The sequence below is a fragment of the Chlorocebus sabaeus genome, chromosome 26 (assembly GCF_047675955.1).
Source record: "Chlorocebus sabaeus isolate Y175 chromosome 26, mChlSab1.0.hap1, whole genome shotgun sequence".
Lineage (NCBI taxonomy): Eukaryota > Metazoa > Chordata > Mammalia > Primates > Cercopithecidae > Chlorocebus > Chlorocebus sabaeus.
In genome coordinates, this window is record NC_132929.1 from 8,583,464 (window position 1) to 8,597,609 (window position 14,146).

The 14,146-nt window shown below is 41.1% G+C and overlaps 1 protein-coding gene across 4 annotated transcripts in view; it reads right to left on the minus strand.

Annotated features, from left to right (window-relative positions):
• FMN1 (formin 1) overlaps window positions 1–14,146 on the minus strand; it is a 386,235-nt gene that overhangs the window by 21,052 nt on the left and 351,037 nt on the right. For 2 of the 4 annotated variants that reach the window (XM_038009790.2, XM_038009795.2), the window contains one exon: window positions 8,854–9,003. The exons of the other annotated variants lie outside the window; for them this stretch is intronic. In XM_038009790.2, coding sequence (XP_037865718.2) covers window positions 8,854–9,003 — 150 coding nt within the window. The remainder of the gene's footprint in view (window positions 1–8,853; window positions 9,004–14,146) is intronic. 4 annotated transcript variants of the gene reach the window in all.

The window sequence follows — 14,146 nt, forward strand, 5'->3', positions numbered from 1 at the left end:
ATGTACAGTGTTTAGTTATACACATGTTTTAGTTATAAACATAAAAAAATAGGGTACAGTAATATTCTAGGCCTTCAGATTCACCCACCACTCACTCACTGACTCACCCAGAGCAATTTTCAATTCTGTGAGCTCCATTCATGGTTAAGTGCCCTACACAGGTGTACCATTTTCTATCTTTTATACTATATTTTTACTGTACCTTTTCTGTGTTTAGATACACAAATACCATTGTGTTACAATTATACTCAGTACAGTAACCTGCTGTACAGGTTTGTAGCCTAAGAACAATAGGTTATGCCACATAGCCTAGGTGTGAAGTAGGCTACACCATCTAGGTTTAAGTACACTCTATAATGTTTGCACAATGATGACATCACCTAACAATGCATTTCTCACAATGTATCCCACTAGTTAAGTGACACATGATTCTATGTGTTTAAATTAAGTGCTGCAAATTTATATTATCGGAATGTGCAAATACACAGGAGACTGGAGGAGACCAAGCACTCAAAGAAGGAAGCAGAGGAAAGAGGGCAGTTAGTTCGGCTGATCCCAGGAATAACACTGCGTGTGATTCCTCCAAAAGCGTGTTGAGTCACCCAAGTTCGCATCTTTATAATGTAAACCCCCAGGTCTATGTAGCCAAATTCATCTGCTCTGTCAATGCCCAGCTCATTTTCTACTTCAAACTGCAGGAAGTCAGGGTTGGAAGACAATTGTAAGATCACCTGAGCCCAGGAGTTCCTAAACTTGGCTGAAGGTAAGAAATCACTAGGAAGGTGTCAATCTCTCATCTCCAAAGCTTACCTGGTACATGTAAACAAGAGGGTGGTGAAGCCAAGGCATTTATTAAGGAAACTAAACACGAAATGTGCTCTTGCTCTGCCCTCTCTGTGGGGAGTTTCTAAAATCACAGATTTCTAGACTCTACACTCTGGTATTCTGATTCAGTAGCTCTGTTTACAGTTTTACAATGGCCTCCAGGTGACTTGGGAGATCTATCAGGTTTGGGAGCTGCTGATCTCTAACACTGCCCCACCGGCTTCTGAATCTCCTCTAAAACTCTCGGCTTAGGGTGGTCCTGATTACGGCTAAATGTCTCCTCAAAGCTCCCTGCAGCTTCCACATTTCCTTTGGATCAATTCTTCCTCCGAACTCTTACACTAGCCAGGATCTTCAATGCTCTTTCAATATCCAGCTGTGTGCTAGAGAATGCACCATACAAGAGACAGCAAACAACAGGCTTGTGTCCTAGAAGTGGAAAGATACACATCAACTGCTAAAATAACAAGCTGGAATGAGTTAAATGCTAAAGGAGGGCAAGAAGAAAATGCCATCAGAACTCATAGGAAAAGCTAATTCTTTTATTAAGAGAGATTTCAGAAAATTTCTATAGAACCTGGTTTCTGGAGGCAGTCCTTGAAGGGCGACTCTATTTCGATCAGCAGGAAATAATGGGGGGCAATGCGGTATGAAGAAATTATCCAATGAGAACACGAGGAAAGAAAGTGCAGGTGTGAGACAGTGAGTGGTCACAGTAGGTGCAGGGAGGGATGAGGCTATAGGAAATGAGGCTGGAGAGTGAGTTTAGGGCAGGTTCTCAGAGGGCATGCTACAATTTGGGAGAGAGTATGAAGTTCTTGAAAGAACTCAACTTTAGCGTAAAAAAAAAAAAAAAAAGACCTAGGTTCTTATCCTCATTCTGTTTATTAATGAAACTATGATATTGAAAATCCATTTACTCTCTCATGCTTAGCTGTGAAATAGCAATAAACCTTTTTTTTTTTTTTCCCCCAGGGCTGTTGTGAGAACTCAGTATGTTAATAAATTAAAGTACCATGGCTAATTATCTTTCATTTATTTCATGAGCAATGGAAAACCAAAGAATATGTTTAAAGAGATAAATATGATCTAACTTCTGTTTTGGAAAGCTAATTGGATGCAATATTCAGGGACATTTAAAGAGGAAATAGAAAACCTCTAGGCAGACAGAAGAGTTAGAAGGATGTTTCAATAATCCAAGTGAGAGATGATAGACTACTGAACTAGGGCAGACACACCTCAAATACAGGGTAAAGAACAATCACCATGAGGGGGGCAAAACTGTAAAGAGTCAGAAATAGATGAAAAATAAGTTTTATAGCAGTAAAGATCATTCTACTTTCCAGCCTGCCTTTTGCTGCTAGGAGGAGGATAGTGTTGCAGTTGAAAGTTAGGAAGCCTAAGAGGAATAGGCCTTAGTTGAGATAGAATAATTTCCAATGGAGACATACTGAATTGCAGATGAAGGTTGGGTATACCGTTTAGTGTGCAGTAGGAAATTTAGGTCTAAAACTTGGGAGGCCTTGGGAATGAGGTGATAGGTGAAGCTGTGAAAACAGTTGGCACTAGGTACACAGAGAGTATACAGTAGAAAAGAGGAACACTGAGATTTTACCTTGGGGGAAGGCCCACACCTAAGGAATAGAAGAAACACAGGAGTTAAGGAGGGAGATGAAGAAGGGGAGTAGTCACCTTCGCAGAGAGACCGAATATACTATCAGAGCAATGAGGCATTTCGAGATGGAGGAAACTACCATCAGTGTCAAACACCAGCAGTGGCAAAGAGTTAGAAGGAGTCATGTGATTTCACATCTAGGAAATGTGACACAGTCTGGTAACAGTCTCAATATGCAGTTCTCCTGCTTCCTTTAGTAATGGAAACCGTGAGTCTTTAGCGGGGACATGGCTCCCAGCTAATGCATTTCCTGGCCTCCCTTGTGTATGGCCATGAGACTAAGTTCTACCCAATGGGATAAAGTGGAAGTGATGTGTGCACCTTCCAGTTCGTGCTATTTAATATTAAAAGGAGAGGCTGTGCAGTCCCCTTCCCACTGGCAGGAACTCAGCAGCATCGGTGGTGGTAGACTTGACGTGTGCCCCCTTACACCTTGGAAATAAGGACCGTACCTTAAGGATGGCAGCCACAAAAGAGAAGAAAACCAGGTTCCTGACATCCAAACTCCTTGCATTCAGATTGTTATGCCAGAGAAAAATTAATTTTTCCTTTGTTTAAGCAACAGTTATTTTGGTCTCTGTTATGGCAGCCAAGACGTTATCCTTACTGAGACAGGAAGGAGTGTGTGGTATGAAAAAGGAAATAAGGAAATAAATGTAAATTATTCTTGTAAAAGAAGTTAGAAGGGAAAAGAAGAGATGGGATGATTCTTTCAGAGAAGAGAGGGCCAAGAGATGTGTATAGTTTTTTTAAACCAATGATCCTGTAATTCTTACAGCTTTTTCGTTTATCCTCTCTCCTTATTCATGGCATATTTTCAATTTTGCAGACATAGTTTTAAATTTATTGCTTGGGGAATAAGCAGGTTTTATTCTTTGTGATTTCTTTTTCAAGATAGGGTCTCACTCTGTTGCCCAGGCTGGAGTGCAATGGCACGATCTTGGCTCACTGCAACCTTCGCCTCGCAGGCTCAAGTGATTCTCCTGCCTTAGCCTCCTGAGTAGCTGGGATTACAGGTGTGTGCCACCATGCCCAGCCAATTTTTGTATTTTTAGTCGAGACGAGGTTTCACCATGTTGGCCAGGCTGATCTTGAACTCCTGATCCACCCGCCTCAGCCTCCAAAAGTGCTGGGATTACAGGCATGAGCTACTGTGCCTGGCTATTCTTTGGGATTATGATAATTCTGTTTATCTGTTAGGTCTTGGAGCATTTACTGTTTGTGTATTTGCACAGAACCATTTTTAAATGTGATTTAGGAAAATTCAAAGTTTTGCAAATTAATTAGAGGGTGATTATATTATTAAGGGATTTAAAAAAACAAGCAGCTCTTTAGTGGTTAAATGAATACAAGCCATTTAACTACATAACACAGGGCAAGGAAAAGAAAGCTAACATGTTACAAGTTACTGAAATTATCATGTATGTATGTCAGTAGTAAAGCAGAATTCAATAAATAAAAATTTTACTTATGTAGCTTTTTCTAGGAATAAGTTTATCATGTAAAGAGAAGAATTCCCATAGTGTCTACACTGCAGTCAGTGGTTTGTGGATTGAGTGACAGCGTCTCCAAGTCCCCAGCTCTTGGTCCTGAAGTGACCTGAGCAGTAGGGAGCTCTGAGAACAGCTTTCAGGATAGCCTCACAACAGCTTTGAACTATCTTCTGTCAAGGGTACAGCAGTTCCATAATCACCCATAATAACAGCAAGTAATACATTTAAAACAAAAACCCTACTGGTATGTGGCTGGGTAATTTAAAAAACAGCCACCAGCCCCAAAAGAAAAAACAAAGTAACTATCCATTCCCCTATGGTGTAAAGTATAGCTATGGGTATAGTGAAATTTCTTATTTTCATTTCACATAAAATTCACCAAACTTCTAATTCAGTCATTACTTACCCATTATGGGGTTTTTAAACGGCACTTTGAAAGTTTGCTTTGGCTCAGGGTGAATTATGTGCCCAGACTTTATTCCTGAAGTCATGACTCTCCTAGGCCTTCTGTACCTTTTGCAAATTCACAGCTCATTTTGTGGGAGGCAGTGGTTTGTGTGCATGAGTGGGCATAGGTGGGGGCAGTCTTAGGATATCCTAAATGGTGGAATGTTTTGTAAGTAAGGGTCCTATCACACAGAATAATTAAGGAGCCAAAAAAAAAAAAAAAAAGTAAAGAGTCAATAAAGGTATCAGCAAAATTAGGTTACCTCCTTGCAGTTATGCATATACTTGGATAATCTATTGATTTAACAGGTGGAAGAAATGTGTGTACCAAAAATTCATTGAATGTTTGGATATCAGGAGGTACAAATACAAAAGTGCGTGAAAAGGTAAAAGTGACGCAAAGCTGCTTCTGAGGATAAAATAAACCTTGGATTATGATACATCATAATGTAATGTTGGATACAGATGAGCAGAGAAAAAAATATTTTGTGTCCACACTCCATAAAAAAATGTGATCTTCAAGAACAACATTAGGACCAGGCGTGGTGGCTCATGCCTGTCATCCCAGCACTTTGGGAGGTCAAGGCAGGAGGATTGTTTGAGCCCAGAGTTCAAGACCAGCCTGGGCAACATAGTGAGACACCGTTTCTACAAAAGCGAAAAATAAAATTAGCTAGGTATGGTGATGCTCATCTGTAGTCCCAGCTACTCAGTAAGCTAAGGCAGGAGGATCGCTTGAGCCCTGGAGGTCAAGGCTGCAGTGAGCTGTGATTGCGTCATGGCACTCTAGCCTGAGTAACTCAAAAGAAAACAAAACAAAGGCCAACACTAGTATTTTATGAGCAGAACTGGGGGTTCAGGTGAGGCAAGGCAGCTACAGACGTTTACCAATTTCAAGAGCGCAGTGAAAATTCTTCCTGGCACCTAACCTCTCTCCCAACTCACTTGCAAGCCGTTGCTTGAAATATCTTCCAGTAGGGCCCCTAGAGCTCAAGAGCAAAGGTGAGGGGCATTATGGCAGAAGCGAAACACCAGTTCCTCAGAAAATTACAACAGTAGCTTCTAGATTCATAGAGATTTTGAGCTAGAAGAGCTCACAGTCACCATTTCATTCCTGCTTCATTCTAATACATATATTTTACAGATGTGACAATTGGGTTCCCAGTGATTAAGTGACTGGCCCAAGATCACATAGCCAATTAACGGGGGTGGGGGTGGGGGGATGAAGGGTAAAAACGCCTGTTTTCAGCTCTCTGTCTCCAGGTCTGTTTTTACACTGCTCAGCCCCGCATGCATTCAGAAGGGATAAGAGAAGTCCCTGGGATGCTTCACTGAAAGATGAGTCCTGATACCAGGGGCAGCACAATGACTGAGTGGGTCACAGACTGCACGTCTAGAAAGTGGCGCTTTCAGATTTGTGCCTGGGCTCGGAAGTTTGCTCTTTCGCTTAAGACTGGCTTGAATGCCAAGGAAAACTGAAAGCCATTAATATACCACGACACAGTAGATTGCTCTTCCAAAGATATAGTTAATCTCCAGGTAAACCATATTCCCTAGTGAAACACTGTTTCCTCTGCTGAACCACAGAGTTGTGCTCTGACACCAATTTTAATAAGGTTATTGTTCACTCACAAGGCACAAGAACTTAGCACATTTTTATGTGGTCATTTGTACGTTTAGAAATTATTCTGGATTTTATGAGGGGAAGTTGTTAACTTGTTATGAAGATGCATTCATTTCAATTTTGCATCAAACTAATGTGTACTCATGAAAACTATCCTAAATAGGAAAAGTAAATATTCTCCATCACCTAAAATTAACCTTGAGTGGCCCAGGTTGTTTTCAACACTTCCATTTCATTTGGAAGTAGAATTTAAACCAAACACTATTTTCCATGAAACCTGTCCCTTTGAAAATGCTACTACTGATTCTTAATTTTTCCAATGATTTTGAGCACTTAGTTGGCATTCAAATATATTTAAAAATTAAGTGAGTTGAATTTTTCTGATGAGATCCCATGCTAGTTCTTTTCTTTATAATTACACATGATCAGGTTTTTATTTTGGCTATGAATTTTATTTTCTAGGATGCCCTTGTTAATGATGTTACGTTGCCTCCTGATGCTTAGGGTTGTTGGGATATATTGGGTTTCCGGGAAAAAGTATAATTGAAACTACAATATCAAATATCATTAAATAGATGTCAAAACAAAGCAATTATAGTGTTACTCATTTAATTATAATAGAAAAATTCCAGTTAATTTGCTTATTTTGCTGTAATGAATGTGTGATTCTACCAGGTAAGAAGCTAAAATCTTTAGCAGACAGAGAACACTAACAAAGTTCTCACTTCAGGATTTTAAGAAAACCCTGGATATTAATCAGTTTGTTTAAATGGTTGAGCAGTAACACACATAATGTGCTAGTATTTCTTAACAAACAGATTTTCCTAACCATGCTGCTGCCTCCAGAAATATTTTATTAGTCATCATCAACGTTCAGAGATGTTGCTTTAGGGTAGAAACTTTGGTGATCCATCCTCACAGAGCCTGGCTGGAAGGAAGGGTCTCCTGAAACTGCGAAATGAGAAGAACCGAAAAGGGTCTTGTGAGGTCATGACCCTGTAAAGGGGTTGGTTTACAGAGTGTGAAGCAGGCAATTCAACAGCTGCACCCAGGAAGCAATGCCACAAATGCCCGTGGCTGGGAATCAGAGATACTGTCATTTTGAAGGACTTCTGGATACCACCTCTATGACAGAGTCACAGTTTCTTTGATCTAACTTCTATGACAGAGAACACTCTTTAATTTGGAATACAGTTCAGTATTTCAACAGAAGATCCTTAACATATAAAGCAATTAATTGCCTTCTCTGTTAGTCTTTTGTTTGTTTTAGACCATTTTTAGGGCCCCAAGGACAAATATACTAAGGACTGTGCTCAAAATCTGACGTGCAAATTCTTAAGCAAAGGCTGTCCATTCCAGGCCCACTGCTGGATGTCCCAGCCTTAAGGTGTGTGGACCTGGAGGGCAGACTGGCCAGCTCCTATGCTGCTGTAAGAATAGCATTTTTGTAAGAGAATTGATTCCAGAGAAACTTATTTTAGCTTACTTTAAAAGGCTAAATAAGTGATTGCAGGGCAAGAGCTACGAGTTTGGTGCCAAGATTTTTAGGATTTTTTTCATGTTATTATCAACGACCTATTTTCTCAACAATGGTACTTTTCTCTGCTTCAGTTTTATCTATATAATGGATAGATTCAGTTTAATTCCCATGTTCCCAAAGAAGTAATGATGGGAAGATGTGTTGATAAACGTTTTTAAAGCTAACTTCCCTGGAAAGAAAGAAGGCCTTTTTCTTTTTTTAGCTCCCTGAGAAAATATTTGGAGACTAATACTAGGTCAAAAATCTCACAATTTTGATCCTCTTACTAGTGTTTTAAGGTGAAATATATTAGAGTAGGTTGTGATGTGTCTATAAATATATTATGTATATATCTTTTCTTTGATTACAAAGTGAAGAACAAGAATACCGAATTATGGAATGTCAGGCCTCAAAGGTTAGTAAAATGTAGATGCTGTAATTAAATATATCATTTTCCTTATGCTGATGAATTTTTTGTCTCCCTCCACTCTGTTTTGAATGCCATTCTCATACATCTGTTCCACAGGAGTAGCAGTGAGACCTGTTTGAAGTTTAAATCCATGACACCCCTTCCAGAACAGTGGCAACCCAATCACAAAAATGATCAGGCAGAAATGCTTTTTTCTGATAAATAGGGGCAAATTCAATCTCTCTAAGGAAAACGAACACACACACACACACACATCCCGTCTATATTCAGAGTTGAGGTTTTTCTTCTACCCCCAGCTAATAAAATGGGGGGCTGCAATGAGGCCGAGCGGCACGTAGTTTGATGTCCGCAGCAGGATACGGGGAGTCAGAAGTGGCGCTGTAAATCCAATGTGGGGCTTCCACGCTGTGTGAAGTGTGGCCTGAGTCACAGAGATTTTCCTTTGATGCAAGTTCAGTATATTAATGGGAAAAGCATTCACTTTTATTTGTCTATACTGTGTGCGACAGCAAGGCTGCCTCATTTAGCCCGGGCCAACATGAAAATACACAGAGAAGCAATCTGTTGCAAATTAGCACAACCCTCCTTTCATTTACTAGCTAGTAATTGGAAGGGGTTAAGAAAGTGTAACTTATCAGATCATGTGAACGTATCTGCCTGTGTGGACAGCAAGCTTTCCCCGAATTTCCCTACGACCCCTGAGGCAAAAGTCCTTTCCCAATGGCCACTTGATCAGAAAGAAAACATCGACACGTGTGATATAGACACACTTGGATAGGTTTAAGAGTGCAGTTTCCGAGGCTCCTGAAGAAGGCATTCAAATCTTTATTTGAACCTTACCTTTCTTTAGATATGTTTTTACTCTCCCGTTTCCAAATTGTCTTGAAGTCACTGCAGAACTCGTACCACACCATAAACACGTAGCTGGGTGTGATCTCCTTCTCACCAGACTTTGGCTTCATCCCAAAATATCCTACTGTTGTTTCAAAACTGCAACAGGTAGGGGGGGAAATGGAATGAGGTAGAGGGTGAGAAATTCTCAACACTAAAACCCATTAGCAGGGGGATGCTGGGGGCAGTTTCCCATGTGTTTAATTCTCTAACACAGAAGCTGAGGGCTCATAGTTACTGAAGTTTATTGTAAGCCTCAGAAAATCTATTTGCTCAAACTGATGTGCCAAAAAATGGAACTTGATCGGGATGCTCCTGGGCACATCTTATCTGTATAAAATCAGCATGTATAATTTCTGGGGTTGTGTAGGTAAAATGTCTTGAGTTAGTTCTTCATCTCAGATCCCTGTCTCTTCCCTGCTCTTCATTTTATGTTTAGTGATTACACGCAAGGCTGATGACATGCTGACTGCAGCATTAGCAGCGGTCGGTTCGAGAGCTCATTGGGAATAATTAATCTGTCAAACGCTTCACAGAAAAGCAAGAAAATCCATTCTATCCTTATTCTGGTGTATACTGACTTTGTAACCGTGGATCAATCACTTAGCATCTTTGACTCTCAATTTTCTCAAGGGTAAAATAAGAGATGTAGATGATATGATCTTCAGGAAGGCTACCTTTTAAAACTTAATATGACACAAGAATACAAACCACCGATGTATAAAAATGGACACAGTTGTAGGCATAGCAAGTTTTGGATGAAAAACCATTTCTGATCTTGAAAAATGATCTCCAATCTGGTCAGTAAAGAGTCCCATTTTTCCAGAGTGGATTCCCAGATATCAGTCAGACCTATCCCAGCGAGGCTCACTGCACACCAGACTCCCTGGGCCTCCCAAGCAGCCCTTCTTGGAGGCACTAGCTTTGCGGCAATTTATAGCTTTGAACTCAATCTTTCCCCCTCACCCTCACCTGCCCCAAGCCTCACAAGCTCATTTGCCATAAGCAAGAACACTTAAATAAATGACCCCCTTTCCTAGGGTGTTGGAAACTAATCAAAGCAGGAATGGCTGGCCAGGTTTATTACTCAATGCTCTATCATCTGTTCAGACACAGCAGGTTTTATTTTTTATTTTTTGTGGCCATCCTGAATACTGATTTTCTAATGGAACTCTATTCAATGGCGATTGTAAAACCCTGAAGCTCCGTTACTATTCTGGAGCATACTTTCATCTCGCTCTCAGTTATTGGGCAATATGTATCTCATAAGATTTTATCACATTTCACAGATGAACTGTTAATTGATTCCATGGCTACGATTAGGCGAGATCCAAGCTGGAGCTGCAGCTCTGAGTCCCATAAATTCTTTGTGCTTCTGTAAAGAATAAATCTGTTTTTAATGCAAATTAAAACTACTGGTCAGGGAATTTTGGCTCCCAGTTATTAAAAGACTGGAAGTGCATAAGTGGAGAAAGGCAATAACTGCAGTAATCTCTTACGGGACTCCATTATAATTCCAAACATACATAATGTCAAGAAAAACCGGTAAGGGAAGAAAGTGGCAATGTCCACTCTTGCCCCAGACATAACCCTTATTTCCATGGCAGCCCAAATACTGGTAAAACCAAATGTAGGCCCTCTAGCATGTACCTTTAATTCAAATGAAAATCATTTTGAGTATAGCACAGGAATACATAAGTAGAGTTATATAACCTATAGGAACAGACCATGCATTTCCTGTAAAGTCACAGGACTTTAGAATGGGAAGGAATTTACAGGATAACTTGCCCAAATTATCATTTTATAGATGAAAGATTGCGTGGCATTATTCACGGGTAGGGTTGGGCCTAGAATTCAGGTCCCCTGATTTTCTGTGAAATGCTGTGTCTGCTTCATCTTTCTGTTGCTCATGCTCAATCACACAGGCATTTAAGAGACAAAATAGTTGTTCTCCCCGACCCTTTTCTACTTTAGACACAGTTGTCCTCTGTGTCACACATAACATGCATTATCCCAGGGAGGCCACGTGATTATTTCTTCTCTTTCTCAAGCTTGCCTTCGACACAGATACAGATTTATTTGAGCATTCATGGGGAAGGGAGAGTCTTTCATTTCTAATATCTAGAGGAACAACTTATCTTTCAATTTTCCAGCAAAATGCAATAAAGTCCAGTTATTGTGCTTCACGGAACACCTGACACCTCTGGCACTACCTGGAGTCCAGATTGTGAGATTAACATATTGCAAATCCTGGTGCAGTTTCAGAGAATGGCAAGAGTAATTTGGTGGTTGTTGCATGGCCTGAGAAAAACACATCCTCCTCCTGTGGGCCTCGATTTTCTCAACTCTAAACCGAAGCTAACCATTGCCCTCCCTGTCTCTCTCCCTGGGGATTTGTGAGGTGCTGCTTGCTTACTCTCCCTCAAAGGATGGGAAACACCAAAAGAAATACTAAATTTCAGCCTTTTTTCCCCTATGTGTTTTGGAAACTAAGACAGCAAGCGAACCTCTTCAGAAGAACCAAAGTAAACAAAATCCCAGAGGATGGCCTGGCTTTGGCACTCAGCAGCTTTGACAAAGATAAAGTCACTTCAAGAATGTGCCTTATGTGGCCGGGCGCGGTGGCTCACGCCTGTAGTAATTCCACCACTCGGCCAGGCGCGGTGGCTCACGCCTGTAATCCCAGCACTTTGGGAGGCCGAGGTGGGCGGATGACGAGGTCAGGAGATCAAGACCATCCTGGCTAACACGTTGAAACTCCGTCTCTACTAAAAACACACACACACACACACACACACACAAAAACCCACAAAAAACTAGCCGGGCGCAGTGGCGGGCGCCTGTAGTCCCAGCTACTTGGGAGGCTGAGGCAGGAGAATGGCGTGAAGCCGGGAGGCGGAGCTTGCAGTGAGCTGAGATCACACCACTGCACTCCAGCCTGGGCGACAGAGTGAGACTCCGTCTCAAAAAAAAAAAAAAAAGGGGGGAGGGGGCCTTATTTGATTTCATTGTTATTCCACTGTTTAAGAAAAACCTAAAAGCTAGAATATGAACTTGCGATGATCTCATAAGGCCTAGATTGCTGTCTTTCCTAGACAAAACTCCCTTCATTTTAAATTCAGTTTGGATTCACAGAGGCTGACCACTGAAAATCTTTTGCAATTTGGACAAGAGAATTGCTGATATTTAAGAACCAGGAGAATTTTCTCTAATATACAGGAAACAAAGGTCAATCATGCAATTTGAAATTTCTATTTGTCTGCAGATAGCTCTAAAATGGCTCTCAACTTTTAGAAGATTGATTTCTAATACTACGTTTGGTTTTATATAACTTTTTTATTTCACTGCAAACTAGTCCCTGACCCCCTTTCTGTCTGCTATTATTCCCTGTCTGATTTGTATCTTTTTGATTCGGCCAAACATTTTTAAAGTACAGACAATGATTACATCAAAGAACCCATAGCAAAGTGAACTGTTTTACTTTTACAGTCCTGAGATCCAAAGCGGAACACAGCCACTTATTGTCTTATATGCATGCCTTCAGAAACTGCTTAGGAAAAGCAAATATTCCTTAGCCTCAGAGTAAACTGTTTCTCTTGAGAATAAAACATAAGAATTCACTAATCTCACACAAATATTGCAACACGGACCACGACCTCCTTAAAGAGTGTAACCAAACAACTGTGGTTTCTACATTAAAGATGAGATCTAACATATTTCATGTATGACATGAAAGCTAGACTACCTTCACCACAAAGCCACGGAAAACGCTGACAACCAGAATTTATGACTCCCCTCCGCAGAGCTAATGCACGGCAGCAGCTTCGGCCCCTCTACGGTGGGCCCCCTTTTCCTTCAGCAAGAATCTTGAAAAAGTATTAGAAATCTGACATCCGCCCCAGAAGCTGAATTTGTTTGGCCTGACACCAATGTGCCCTTGTTGATAATCTCTTTTCTATGTGCTGCATGTTTCCATAACACAGACGTGCTAGTTTTATGCATTGGGGAAGGGAAGCTTAATACAGGAACAAGGTCAATAGAGAGACACAAACTCCTAAAAACATAACCATGGAATTATCTCAGTTTTGAATGATTATTATGACAGGATGATAAGCACAATTTGAAAATATGTCTGCACTTAGCAAAGTGCAAGACTTGCCTTCACCTCGCTTTCATCAGCATTTTAATCTTATTGGTAATTACAGTGGGAAGCAGGGCAAGATGCTGGCACCTGTGAAAGCAGGGCAGATGACACACTCTATGGGATCTCAGAAGTCTTGGAAATTGTGGTTAAACAGGGGGAAAATGGCGAATTTCTACAATCTGTTTATTTGCATTTAAATTCCTAACTGGGCGACTGTTCCTCTCACACATTTGTAAAGCTCATTTGTCCTTATATGCTGTCTCCTACCCCTACCTCTCATCTAATTTACCAGTACTTTTAGAATTGGTACCAGCAAAATGTATCTCAAATTTCAGCCCTGCATATGAGAACACCTCTGTCTACTGCCACTCATTCTTCTACGAGGGAGGGAGAGCCACGTTGACTAACCTGGTCAATGAACAAAAAGGAAAAAGCCCTAAGGGGTGAGAACTGCTGATGATTAGGAGTGAATGGTTCCCCTCTGGTGTCTACTCAGAGGGAGACACAGAGCAAGGAAGATGCCTGGAGTGGGTGACATGAAGCTGAACAGAAGACCTCTGAGGTCTTCCCCAACTTCTGGGGGGAAATGTCCATATGCTCTATGGGCATATGGTCAGCCCCTTCTCCCCACCTGAACATATGGACAGCCCCTTCTCCCTACCTGTCCCTTGTTTATAATATCCTTCTCTAGAAGCTGAGGAAAGACATAATAAGTCTCTTAGGTGTCTACAATAATTAGTTTGATCTGGCTGTAATGCTAGGAAGGATCAAACTGTCCCTGACTTCCATGAAGCAGTTCAGGAGCAGAGCAATGCAGGAGAGGCAAACAGGCAGAATAGTGTCATGACATGCATGTGAGGCAGGTGAGTCACTTCTGGATGATCCCTGCTTCCTGGGGAAAAATATTCCTGAGTCCTGCTACAGTGCCTTCACTCCAGCTTCCAAGTGAAGTTTATTGCTTATCGATGCATAGCCTTAACACCTGGGGCCAAAAGTATGGCTAGTCAAACATTATGCTACAGGAAAGAAGCCAGTCACACAAGGACAAATACTAGATGACCCCAACTGCATGAGGTAGCTAAAGTAGTGAAAGTCACA